At 44.8% G+C, this 13,657-nt stretch overlaps 1 protein-coding gene across 4 annotated transcripts in view; it reads right to left on the bottom strand.

Moving 5' to 3' along the window:
• Positions 1-13,657, bottom strand: part of LOC106589366 (serine-rich coiled-coil domain-containing protein 2) — a 90,291-nt gene that overhangs the window by 19,772 nt on the left and 56,862 nt on the right. For all 4 annotated transcript variants that reach the window (XM_045710270.1, XM_014179245.2, XM_014179247.2 and 1 more), the window contains exons 6-8: positions 12,566-12,652; positions 10,959-11,045; positions 3,606-3,731 (exon numbers count right to left, since the gene is read on the bottom strand). In XM_045710270.1, coding sequence (XP_045566226.1) covers positions 3,606-3,731; positions 10,959-11,045; positions 12,566-12,652 — 300 coding nt within the window. The remainder of the gene's footprint in view (positions 1-3,605; positions 3,732-10,958; positions 11,046-12,565; positions 12,653-13,657) is intronic.

Genomic DNA, 13,657 nt, shown 5'->3' on the forward strand with positions numbered 1-13,657 from the left:
GGTAGCTTGCACGATTCATGCCATTCTCTGACTTCTCATCAACAAGCTGTTTTCGCCCCAAGGACTGCCACGGACTGGATATTTTTTGTTTGTTGCACCATTCCCCGTAAACCCTAGACACTTGTGTGAAAAGCCCAGGAGGGCCCGGCCATTTCTAAGACACTGGAACCGGTGCGCCTGGCACAGGACGATCATACCACACTCAATCGCTTAGGTCACTCGTTTTCCCATTCTAACATTCAATCGAACATTAACTGAATAACTCAATGCCTGTCCAATCAGAGATTACGTGCCGAGTGGACGGCGATTTTAATGCAGGAAAACTGAAATCTGTCTTACCAAATTTCTACAAGCAGCTAGAGGCAAAACAACTCTAGATGACCTTTACTCAACACACACACACAGAGAGAGACACATACAAAGCTCTCCCTCCATCTCCATTGGGCAAATCTGACCATAACTCTACTCTCTGGATTCCTGCTTACAAGCAAAAACTCAAACAGGAAGTACCCAATACGGAAGTGGTGGTGGGCCTGACCACCGACAACGATCAGAGACCTGGCAGTGGGGTGCCAGGACAACAACCTCTCTCAACGTTAGCAAGACAAAAGGAGCTGATCGTGGACTACAGGAAACGGAGGGCCGAGCACACCCCCATTCGGTGTCCACATCACTAAGGATCTATCATGGTCCACACACACCAACACAGTCGTCAAGAGGGAACGACACCTCTTCCCCTTAAGGAGGCTGAGAAGATTTTGCATGGGCCCTCAGATCCTCCAAAAGTTCTACAGCTGCAACATTGAGAGCATCTTGACTAGCTGCATCACCGCTTGGCACTCCACCGCAAGGCGCTACAGAGGGTAGTGCATCACTGGGGCAGAGCTCCCTGCCATCCAGGACCTCTATACCAGGCAGTGACAGAGGATGACCCGAAAAAAGTCTGGAACCAACAGGACCATGAACAGCTTCTACCCCCAAGCCATAAGACTGCTAAATAGTTTACCTAATGGTCATTGACTCTTTTTACACAAACCTTTTTTTGACTCATCACATACGTTGCTGCAACGGTCTATCCTGTTGCCGCGTCACTATATTCCTAGTTATATGTACTTATCTAACTCAATTTCCGCGTACCTCTGCACATCGACTCGCTACTGGTAACCATGTATATAGCCAAATTATTAGTCGGTATTTATAATTATTTTTACGTGTTATTACTATTTTCTCTCTGCATTGTTGGGAAGGGCCCGCATTTCACTGTTAGTCAACACCGGTTGTCTACAAAGCATGTGACAAATACAATTAGATGGATTTAAGCTAGAAATACTAACTATGATTGGAGTTCAGCACTAAGAGACAGCATGGTGTGATAAATCCCGTGCCTTTGAGACAGATGTCATTACGCCTCTGTCGGCTTGATTGTGTGCTGACGCTCACACGCTACACTTTCCTTATCTTGAGACAGCGGGGAGAATATTGTCACCGTTTCCCTCATAACTGAAGAATTAAATGTCAGAGCTATCACGTTTCCCCTTCAAAAAAAAAAAAGCGGTTACATACAAAGGAGAAACAATTAAAGAAGATGGGAAAGGCTTTCATTTCGGTGGCTCCTGACTCATCTGTGTGCTGATGGGCACTTGTGTCTGAACATCTGAACGCTGGCGAATTCAATTAGAGTGGCGCAAGGTATGTGCCTTGGTTAACGCAACTACAGCCTCACCCGTCCTCTTATCTCCTCTTGCACCCCGGAAAAGCACGTTTCCTGCCCTAGTCCCAGCACCAAAGCCCCCCCCCCACCCCCCGCACACAACCAGGAACAACTTATCCATTACCTTCTTCAGGTGAAGTACAAACCCAAGCTGTAAACCTGAACCGAACCAATTTCCCTACAGTTTCCCATCCACACCTTATTCCAAAACAGCAAAGCAGGAGGGTGAATAAATCCAAATCATGGCGGGACACAAAAGTGACCAGAAGTGCGCCGCCACCGGGTGTGGGTGTCTATGATTGAGCACCATGTCTCCCTGCCACCCACCTCATGGCGCCTCTCACCGGTATATGCTGGTGTCCAATGATGGCCAGGTGTAAAAATTAGACCCCTATGCTGCGTTACTGGAGCGCATATTTCAAACGGAGGCTTCTTTTTCTTTTTCTTTTTAAAATCTAAAATCAGGCTTGTGCCGCTGCCTAACCCAACAAGCCTGTCCATCATGGAGCGGCTAGCAGCGTGCAAAAGCGATTTCCATGTTATTGCTGTCGGAGCGTTTTAGCCTAGGTGCTGCTTTGCTCTGGGCTTGCAGGTGCCCTTGGTTTATTTGGGCCAGGCAAACAAAAGGGCAGCAAACTCTCTGAATATGCATTATTGTTTGTCATTAGTGATAGTCCTGTGATTTATGCTGCCCAGGGAGGGCTGAGGCCCTGTTTCATCATTGAACACAGAAAGATAGCTGTAGTGTACCAGACAGGCAGGTGGCTACGCAGCCAAATACAGAGCAAAAATCAAGCCATGAGGTCAAAGGAATTGTCCGTAGAGCTCCAAGACAGGATTATGTTGAGGCACAGATCTGAGAAATGGTACCAAAAAAATGTCTGCAGCATTGTAGGTCAAAGAACACAGTGGCCTCCATTCTTAAAATGGAAGAAGTTTGAAACCACCAAGACTCTTACCAGAGCTGGCCGCCCAAACTGAGCAATTGGAGGAGAAGGGCCTTGGTCAGGGAGGTGACCAAGAAACCGATGGTCAATCTGACAGAGTTCCTCTGTGGAGATGGGAGAACCTTCCAGATGTTTTTCAGCAGCAGGGACTGGGAGACAAGTCAGGATCAAGGCAATGATGAACATAGCCAAATAAATGCAAATCCTTGATGAAAACCCGCTCCAGAGAGCTCAGGACCTCAGACTGGGCCGAAGGTTCACCTTCCAACAGGACAACAACCCTATGCACACAGCCAAGACAACGCAGAGCGGCTTCGGGACATGTCTCTGAATGTCCTTGAGTGGCCCAGCCAGAGCCCGGACTTGCACCCGATCTAACATCTCTAGAGAGACCTGAAAATATCTGCACAGCAATGCTCCCCATCCAACCCGACAGAGCTTGAGAGGATCTACAGAGAGAAATGGGAGAAACTCTCCAAATACAGGTGGCACAAGCTTTTAGCATCATGTCCAATCGCTACCAAAGGCGCGTCAACAAAGTACGAAGTAAAGGGTCTGAATACTAATGCAAAGTTTAAGATTTTTTTTATATAAATCTTCTAAAAAACAGTTTTTGCTTTCTCATTATGGGGCATTGTGTGTAGATTGAGGGGGAAAAACGTAATACATTTTTAAATAAGGTTGTAACAAAATGTGGAAAAAGTCAGAGGGTCTGAATACTGCCGAAGGTGTTGTATATGTTATAGAGCTTTATAATAGCTTTAAAACGGCTATAAATGTTTCACAGCTCCTACAGAGATTATGACTTGGAATAGAGAACACTTGCATGGTGAGAGTCCAACAAAAAAACAGTCCAAAGTCAAGTGCCCAACAGTAAATATGATAAGGACATGACAGTGGGATGGACACTCGCTCTCTCTCTGAGACATACAGGAAGCAGCACTCACAGCATGTCCCCTCCATGGTGGAGTCTGTGTGGCCTTGTCATGGTAGGTCACCATCACTCTTTCCACATCTCTTCCAGGTGGACTGTACTGCTGGCAGTGGCATCTCGTAGCCTTGACAGGAACAGCCTAATCAAGAGAGAGACACACGTCATTCAGTTGAAACTTCACAGACACTAACACACTGTCATTCAGTTCAATCATGTTGTTTGTTAGTTCCAAATGGAGTTTCAGGGGTCGCCTATTCAAGAGAATCATTCAGTTGAAACTACACACAGATACCAATACAATCTTATTCAGTTCAATCATGTAGGCCTATTGGTTAGCTGCAAAATGATTTGCGTTGCCAAGAAGAGTTGTCGGTGTAGTGTGTGTTTTGAGTTGGTTGCATGTGTGTAAATAAACATTTAATTACAACTACTCAGTTTAAGATTCCTAAATCGTAATTATCTGTTGGAGTACTTTAATGACCAGGGTGTTGGGGACATGACAGAAAAACACCAAATCAGGGCTAAAATAAAATGAGAGATCATATAAAATATCATAAAAACAAAATGTGAGGACAGAACCTTTCATAACATTTATAGTATAAGTGTAACAAGTCCATAAACTGCAATAAGCAATTAGTGTGTCTGCTTCCTTGTGTATGCTCATACTATGCCGGTCTCTAGCCCTCTGTTTAGGCCAGGGACACTCAGGAGCAATGAATGGTATGAACACTTGTGCAATGGCCACTGGCCCCACTCAAAACAAGCCTGCAACAACAGCCCTTTTATTACCCAAAGAAAACACCCCGCAGCCCAGAAGACAAATGAAGCCCTGCAAGGTTCTCCATCTCACAACCTCAGAGGAGAGGAGAGCAAGGGTGGCCTTTGGCTGTGGCCCAAGTATGACACACACACAGATGCAGACGCACACACAGAGGACAGTTGAGAGGACTAAGCCACAGCCACTCTAAATCATCATGTACCGGTATGGTAGCAGTGTTCTCTCTTAGGACTCCCTCATCTTCCATTACCTATTCTAGGCCCAGACAGACTAGCTTTGTGTTTGTACCCTTTCAAGCATTCTTCAAAACCCCAGGGCTCTTTTTAAAAACACACACGCACACAACCTTTCATCCCCATACTTCACTCTCATCGTTCTGATTACAAATTCATACAATTACCTGCGCAAACAATTATAGGCCTCTTAAGGACTTATAGATTCCAGGAAATGCAAGCAGAGTGACGGATGCTCCATTCTTAAAGCTAGTGGGAGGACTGAAAGCACCATACAACACGGCCATCTTAAAACACCAATATGCTTTCACAAAAGCAAACCCTTTCAAAAAAAGGTAAAGCGAGTACGCACGTCAAAGACACTATGGCACAGGTATCAAACTCATTCCGTGGAGGGCCAAGTGTGTGCAGGTTTTCACTTGTACTTGATTGGTCAATTAAGGGCATTGATTAGTTAGGAACTCCTCTCACCTGGTTGTGTAGGTCTTAATTGGACACAAAAAATAAAAATAAAAAACAGCAGACAATAGGCCCTCCATGGAATGAGTTCGACGCCGTTGCCCAACAGTATCAGGCGCAAGTGTTTGAATGCTCCCACAATGAATAACAACGTTTCAATCACTATGGCTCTTAGCATAGAGGGTGGAAACTCTCCCAGAAATGATTGAACTATTAAAACAGTGTACATGTTATTGTAAAGGAGAGGACTACAAGCCCTACAAAATCAGGGTCTGTCCAGGCTCTAACGCCCCGTTGTGTCTGCATACTACCAACAGGAGGATAAGTTCCTGAAATAAAACATTGCTCTATTTTGATCGATACGCTAGTTCAACTTCAAATGTGATATTAGCAGGAGAGAGAGGTGTGTTCCTGTGGTGAAGAAATAATGAATCCCCCTGTTGCCTCCACAGCTCCTCTGGACCTGAAATCATGCATCCAGGCTGATTCCAGTCATAAAGAATATCAGCTATGGCATGCTGAAATAAACCAACAGGATTCCCTGAAATAAAAACAGTGCTCTGTTGTTTGATAAGCTAGTTCAACTTCATAGGTGAAATTAGCAGGAAAGAGAGATGTGTAATGAATCTCCACTGCTGCCTACACAGCTCCTCTGAGCCTGAATCATGCATCCAGGCTGATTCTAGTAATAAAGAATATTAGCCTTAAATAATGTATCAATAAATGGTCTATGGAATGGGAAGAGGTTGCTAAGAATGCATGGCTTTTAATCAGGACAGAAGAAATTATAACTTACTTTTTTAGACATAATATACAGTGCATTCGGAAAGTATTCAGACCCGGCGATATTTTCCACATTGTCACATTACAACCTTATTGTAAAATTGCTTAAATATTCCCCCCCACCCCCCTTCTCAATCTACACACAATACCCTATAATGACAAAGCAAAAACAGTTGTCATTTTTGCAAATGTGTTAAAATTAAAAACGGAAACATAAGTATTCAGACCCTTTATTCAGTTCTTTGTTGAAGCACCTTTGGCAGCAATTACAGCTTTGAGTGTTCTTGGGTATGATGCTACAAGCTTGGCACACCAGTATTTGAGGAGTTTCTCCCATTCTTCTCTGCAGATCCTCTCAAGCTCTGTCAGGTTGGATGGAGAGCGTCGCTGCACAGCTATTTTCAGGTCTCTACAGAGATGTTCGATCGGGTTCAAGTCTGGGCTCTGGCTGGGCCACTCAAGGACATTGAGACTTGTCCCGACGCCACTCCTGCGTTGTCTAGGCTGTGTGCTTAGGGTCATTGTCCTGTTGGAAGGTGAACTTTTGCCCCAGTCTGAGGTCCTGAGCGCTCAGGAGCAGGTTTTCATCAAGGAGCTCTGTAATTTGCGCTGTTCATCTTCACCTCGATCCTGACGAGTCACCCAGTCCCTGCCGCTGAAAAACATCCCCACAGCATGATGCTGCAACCACCATGCTTCACCACCATGCTTCACCATAGGGATGGTGCTAGGTTTCCTCCAGATGTGATGCTTGGCATTCAGGCAAAAGACTCAATTGGTTTCATCACACCAGAAAGTTTTGATTCTCATGGTCAGAGAGAGTCCTTTCAGTGCCTTTTGGCAAACTCCAAGCGGGTGTCATTTACTGAGGAGTAGCTTCTATCTGTCCACATAAAGGCATGATTGTTGGAATGCCGCAGAGATGGTTGTCTTTCTGGAAGGTTCTCCCATCTCTACAGAGTAACTCTGGAGCTCTGTCAGAGTGACCATTGGGTTCTTGGTCACCTCCACGACCAAGGCCCATCTCAGATTGCTCAGTTTGGCCAGGAGCCCAGCTCTAGGAAGGGTTTTGGTAATTCCAAACTTCTTCCATTTAAGAATGATAGAGATCACTGTGTTCTTGGGGACCTTCAATGCTGCTGACAACTTTTGAAACGCTTCTCCAGATCTGTGCCTTGACACAATCCTGTCTCGGAGCTCTACAGACAATTCCTTCGACCTCATGGCTTGGTTTTTCCTCCGACATGCACTGTCAACTCAGGGACCTTATTTAGACAGGTGTGTGTCTTTCCAAATAATTTCCAATCAATTGAATGTACCACAGGTGGACTCCAATCAAGTTGTGGAAACATCAAGGATGATCAATGGAAACAGGATGCAGCTGATCTCAATTTTGAGTCTCATAAGCACAGCCAAGACAAAGCAGGAGTGGCTTCAAATAGCTGTGCAGCAACACTCCCCATCCAACCTGACAGAGCTTGAGAGGATCTGTAGAGAAGAATGGGAGAAACTCCCCAAATACAGGTGTGCCAAGCTTATAGCTTTGCATTGTCATTATGGTGCATTGTGTTTAAATTTATCGGGGGGGGGGGGGGGGGGAACTATTTCATACATTTTAGAATAAGGCTGCAACCTAACAAAATGTGGAGAAACTCAAGGGGTCTTAATACTTTCCAAAGGCACTGTATATGGGGAATACAATCATCCCAGCTCTGCAGATTTTGCTGTGAGGAGACAATCGTTAGATCATTTGTTTTGGTACTGTCCATAGGTAGCTTGTTTTTCGTCGCAGGTTCGGGAATGGCTTAAGAATTGCAACATTTACCTGGAGCGAACTCTGCAAATAGCACTGCTGGGTGATTTAAAAAGTCATCGTCAAATCGATTAATAATACAATAACTCTTGGCAAAAATGTGCCTTTAATTTACAATATGTTGAATAGAAATGTTCAGAACTTTGCGAAACAGCACAGATGAAAAATATATGGCAAATAGAAATGAAAACTGGATGTGTTCTGAGATAGATGGGAGGGGTTGAGTGGAGCTGAAGGATGGGACTAAAAACAAACAAAAGATAACTATTGTAAACTGTGTCCATAAAATGTATATAGTATGTTAAAGCAGGAAGTAGAAGCCTAAGAGTTGTCGCAATTTGTGGATTATATTCGATTAGACAGATTGAAATTATACATTAAACATCACAGAATAGTTGAAAGATATATGTTGAGTAGAATTCCGAAGAAGGTGGCCAGCAGAGATAGGTGGGATGGGCTTAGGATGTGCAATTGGAGACAAGTGGGAGTGGAGTTGCTGTGCAGGAGATTGACCATCATTCTAAGGTCAGTCAAAAATAAAGTCAAATTAAAACATAATAAAAAGTTTGAATGACACTGAGGAGTACTGTTTTTTTCAGCTAATGCCAGTTTGCCTGAGGCTGATGCCGCGTAGGTGTTTGTACACATACGGACACACACGTGCGCAACATGCACTCAAACATATACAGTTGGCATTGCTGTTATGATTTTAGTTGACCTTGATGTCCTTTTTTTTTTCTTGCATTGTTGTTTGCTGTTTTCTCTTTAGTTCATTTTCTTGGTTGTTGGCGGGGGTCGGTGGGGAATGGAATTCATTGCATTTATTTATTTCTTGGGGGGGGGGTCTCGAATGGTTGAGGGACAGCTATTGGGGAACTGTGGGGGTCTTGGAGAATTCGGGTCCCCATTTTCTTGGCCTGGTGGGACATCTGTCGAGGTACCCTTGAGCAGGGCGTTGACCCTGGATACTTCTGTGTGTCGCTCTGAATGGGAGTCTGTTGGATAACTGGTGTGGTGTAGTTGTTGAGCGGCTTCACTGCAAGTATATTGTACGTTTCGGATATTCAATGAAATAAAAAAAAGTTGTCCATTAGTTTACTCCAATTAGGGGAGGTATGGTAGGGATAGGGGAAAATATATATTTTTAAATATATATTTTATACAATTACAGAAAAAACGCAAAAGAAAAAGGGGGATTGGAAATGATGCAGATAATTATATTGATGAAAGCCACAATCCATCTTCAAAATGAAAGCTGATCCACCCCCTAACAATAAGAATGCATTGTTTGACGTAGGGTTGTAGAGAGAAGATAATATCAAAACAGAAGGTAGATAATTCAACTTAAATAGCATATCTGTGATATGGTCATGTAAAAAGGTAGATTTCAGGGTATTTGAAATGATGCTGGTAAATAACTGGATGATACAGAGTCTGGAGTCACATTATGCAGTAGTTACTTCGGGACGCAACAGAAGGAAATTACAGAATACTAGAAAAACCAATATTTCCAAATGTTTCTTTCAATGTTAATCACAAGGCGTGAAAAACAGTTTAACAATTAACATGTAAACAGCACCATGAAATTAAAGTGTTGAAAAATCTATAAATAAAAAAGTCTAATTAAAGCACTAAGTCTCAATCAATAAGACATTTACAGAAGCTCAAGGTTCTCATTTTCATTCAGTTTGATCAGGCATGGGAGCTGGAAAAGATCCCAGAGCGATAGAGACAGACCGAGAAAAAGAGAAAGATACTCGGTGTATGCCAAACAGTAGGAACACCTTCCTAATATTAGGTTGCACAAGCGTTGCATGGTCAGGGGCAGACTATTCAAGCGTGTCGTTCACTTGAAACTTGACACAGACACCAATACAAAAAGCATCCTACAGGGATGCTGGCCCATGTTGACTCCAATGCTTCTCACAGTTGTGTCACGTTGGCTGGACGTCCTTTTGGGTGGCGGGCAATTCTTGATACACATGGGAAACTGTTTCGCAGGGAAAACCCAGCAGCGTTGCAGTTGACACCTACTACCACAGCCCGTTCAAAAGCGCTTAAATATTTTGTCTATTCACCCTCTGAATGGCACACACACAACCCTTGTATCAATTGTCTCAACGCTTAAAAATCTATTCTCCTCCCCTTCATCTACACTGATTGAAGTGGGTTTATCAAGTGACATCAATAAGGAATCATAGCTTTTACCCAGATTCACCTGGTCAGTCTACAGTATGTCAGGGAAAGAGCTGTTTTCAATGTTTTGTATACTCAGTGTAGAGAGAGACAGAGAAACTGACAACAGCGAGCAAGAGAGAGAGAGAGAGAGGCCATGAGAGACATTATTCCAAGCAAGGTGAAGTCTAATTTCACAGATCTACCCACAGAGTAAGAACCACACTACCCACACAGGACAGTTCCAATAATGATAGCCCTCTTCCCACTCTACCTCCGGGGCAGTAGCCGTTAGGTGGAGTGGCTCAGGTCCCTGGAAGACATCCAGGCATGGAAACAAGTACAGCTCTCTCCCACACTAGGCCCAAAGTAACTTGAGAAGCTGCTCCTGCAGTTCTCAAGTCTTCACCCAGACTCAGAACCAGCCCGGGGATAGACCCAGTCGGGCCCTATGGAGCACATAGTTACTTCATGATCCCCACAGTGAGTGGATGGCAGAGGAGAGCCTTATAGAGTACTAGGAGCGGACATCACTATGTGGCTGGATCTGTAAGTGGCCAACATGTTCTCACAGTCTCACGTCAGAATTAGACGTTCATCCATGTTTCTCAAACGTCAAATTGCAAAGTGTTTAAGATTAAGGTTAGTCATTAACTCAATGGTTAAGGGAAAGGTTTGGGATGGGCTTAAAACAAAAATATCAAACGACTTTCTATTACTGGATTCGAACTTGCAAACTTTGGAATCAGAGGCAGATGCTTACGCCCATCCCAGCCCACAACGCCCGAGCAAAACCGAAACCTACTTGAAGGTAACAGCGCTCACTGTTGCCCCTAGTGGCCTGTTTCCTAGTCATCTCCAGACGTCCTCAGACATAGATGGACATCGAATACAGACTTGTATAATGGGTGACCTGGTTGAAGGGGCTGTGGGTTTGGAAGAGGCTGGTAAGATCCTGGGGTTAGACAACACTTACTGTGCATGGGTCACAGTGGTAGCGACTAGCTAGAAGAGTGACATGAAAATGGCGTGAGAAAGGTTGGAAGTCAGAGCCGATGAAGTGCACTGCGCTGAAATAGAGTTTGCGCATACGGCGTCAACATTTGTACAACAATAAGCACATACCATCTGCTGGGTCAGCTGAGAAATGGTCCAGTCTTTACTCCTCAGCTCCTCTCTCAGCTCCTGCACCTCCTTCAACAGCTCCTCCACCTAGAACACAAAGAAAGACAGTTCAGTACAGCCGCACGGATTTATTTTACCCCTAACGGCCTTAAAAACACATTCTATTCCTGACTCATCTCCACCCGTCCACCGCAGGGCTGCCAAGATCTGAGCCAGAATCCAATTTGTGAATTCATCCAGAGGATGGCACGGAATAAGGGGGAGGTCGATCAGCCGATCACGGGCCAGAGTCACAAACCATGAACCTGGCTGTGAAGTCTCCCTGCAGGAGGGTGAGATGGAGGGAGTCAGTGAATGCGGCGTGTGTGTGCATGTTTGGAAAGCTAGAAGACGACGGAGAGAGGGACATGCCCTCGAATGAGAATTCAAACACCTGTTGGGAGGGGAGAGAGAGATAAGCTTGGTTCGCGGGCAAAGGCAGCACATCAGAGGCTCAGCGCCATGGAGGTACCCTGCATCTTTAATGGGCCTCAGCCAAACACAGAGCGGGAACCCGAGGACCAGGCAGACACGGTGCATTCTGATGCGCTCCCAGCCCAGCCGGGCTCCCTCTGACCCGGCCGCTACTCACTCCCTTCCCCGGTCCCTACACTCCATGCACTCCGGCCCAGACAATCACACAGTCCCTGCGTGACTGAAAAAATGTGTATAAATGGCTATACAATTTAATGCAGAAATGCATTGTAAATGCCTGCTGGCGCCAATGCCCCCTTCTCTGTCACTGTGTGACAGTGCATGCTAGAGAATATGGACAGCACTCAGGGTGAGCCAGTTTTGGAGGCTTCACCATCCATGTCAATGCTGTCGTACAGCAGGGCTCTGCTCGCTTCCATGGATAGGGATGAGAGGTGTGGGTTTGGGCTCTGCCAGGTTGTTAGGGTCCTTAATGTCTTTGTGGTTCAGGGTGGTTAATCTCCCCCTCCCTGCCTCTCCTCCTCCCCCTCCACTGCCCCAGACAGACATGCTGGGAGGGCAAGGCTAAGCTGGAAGAGCCAGAAAACATTGGCCCAGCTGTACACAGGTTTGCAGTGTTTACAGGTTAGGTCAGGATGAGGTTGAGACATGGCCATTGTGATGGCGAGAGGAGAAGGAACAGAACACATTGCTTGACTCCTTCGAGAGAGATTCAAGGTAAAAAAAAAAAGAAGCAATGTGCCCCCGAACACGCAGACAATTGCAAACACGCACAATAAAACACACACAATAACAGGAAATTGGATTCCAGGTTCAAAAAGGTAATATGCCTGGCAAACAAGCATACACACACAAACAGACCTAGAGCTGACACGGCAACAAAGAACCGGAGAATGGAGAACGTACAGCGGACAAAAACAGGGTATGCACACAAACAACAAAAAGGAAAACAAACCAAAGCGCTCAGGCCATGTGAACACAAACAGAAGATGGGCACTAGAAACACGAGGACAAACAGGGCCTTGGACAAACATCTATAACATGGGCATAATCCACTGTCTACACAGGGTTTGTTTGACAGTACACTTCCTACCACTGTGTGTGTGTGTGCGGTGTTAAACAGTGGGTCTTACCTGTCGAGATTGAATTGAGTCCCGTCTGGATTCTGGACTCAAGGTATCCAGAATCAGAGTGTCGTCCATATCACTACCATCCTCCATCTATACGAGAACACCAAAACATACACGGCTCATATAAGGTTTCTGAATTGCTGGGTAACTCAGATTTCAGATTGAGAGATAAAGAGATAGAGAGCGTGCCTGTTAAATATGACTAAAATGTCAAATGTAATATTCATGTTGGCCAACTACCATATACCTTTGAGCTCTCTTTTTTTCAGTATAAAGAGCCAGTGTTTGGCTGTGGCAGGGCTTATAACAGAAGGCTAAAGGCTGGCTCGCCAACAACAGGAACTGTAACCCAACATTATGATAGCTGCGTTTGTATCTTCGTGACTCTTACACACTGAACTGAATTAACTCTCCAAATCTCCTACCGCCTTCAATCCACCCCCTGGTCGGGCCAAACCATGCCAGGAGTGGTTTTAGCGTGTCAAGCTAACAAAAGCACTCAGAGTGCTCACACACTGCTCAGTGAGCCAGCAAGGGCCGGCAGTTTGAAGGCATCAAGTGCCATTTAACACAGTGACAGGGGCCATTTTTAGAGAACACCCTCAATTTGATAGAGCCTTGGAGATGAAGAGTGATGTCAGTTGATCACTGAGATTTCCATATGTTCCTACCAAGACAATGGCCTTTAGCTATAACCCTCTTCTCTTTTAATAGCGGCTCGAACAAAAATAAAATATTCCTGCTTCACAAATAGACAGTTAATAGCAGTTCACAGGATTTGTATTTTTTTTTATCCCTTATATATTTCTATGAAGAAACCAAAGTAAGCTCTTTTACATGAATTACAAAATAGGCCTATAGCCTACACTAAACCGTTCCTCGCTTTCAAATTGTTCTTTTAAGACGTCTTGATGTCTAGGGACGCGAGGTTATCGTTCCTCTTTGCATTAACATTGAGATTGTGCCATTTCCATGGCAACGTTTCAACCAACAGAGAGGTCAGGAAGAAATAGTGCATGAGTAATGACATGGCCTACAGCCGCTACATTCAAAGTGCTCTTTGTCAAATCAGGCTTTCAATAACGCTATTCTGAC

This window comes from Salmo salar, chromosome ssa28 (assembly GCF_905237065.1).
Source record: "Salmo salar chromosome ssa28, Ssal_v3.1, whole genome shotgun sequence".
Classification (NCBI taxonomy): domain Eukaryota; kingdom Metazoa; phylum Chordata; class Actinopteri; order Salmoniformes; family Salmonidae; genus Salmo; species Salmo salar.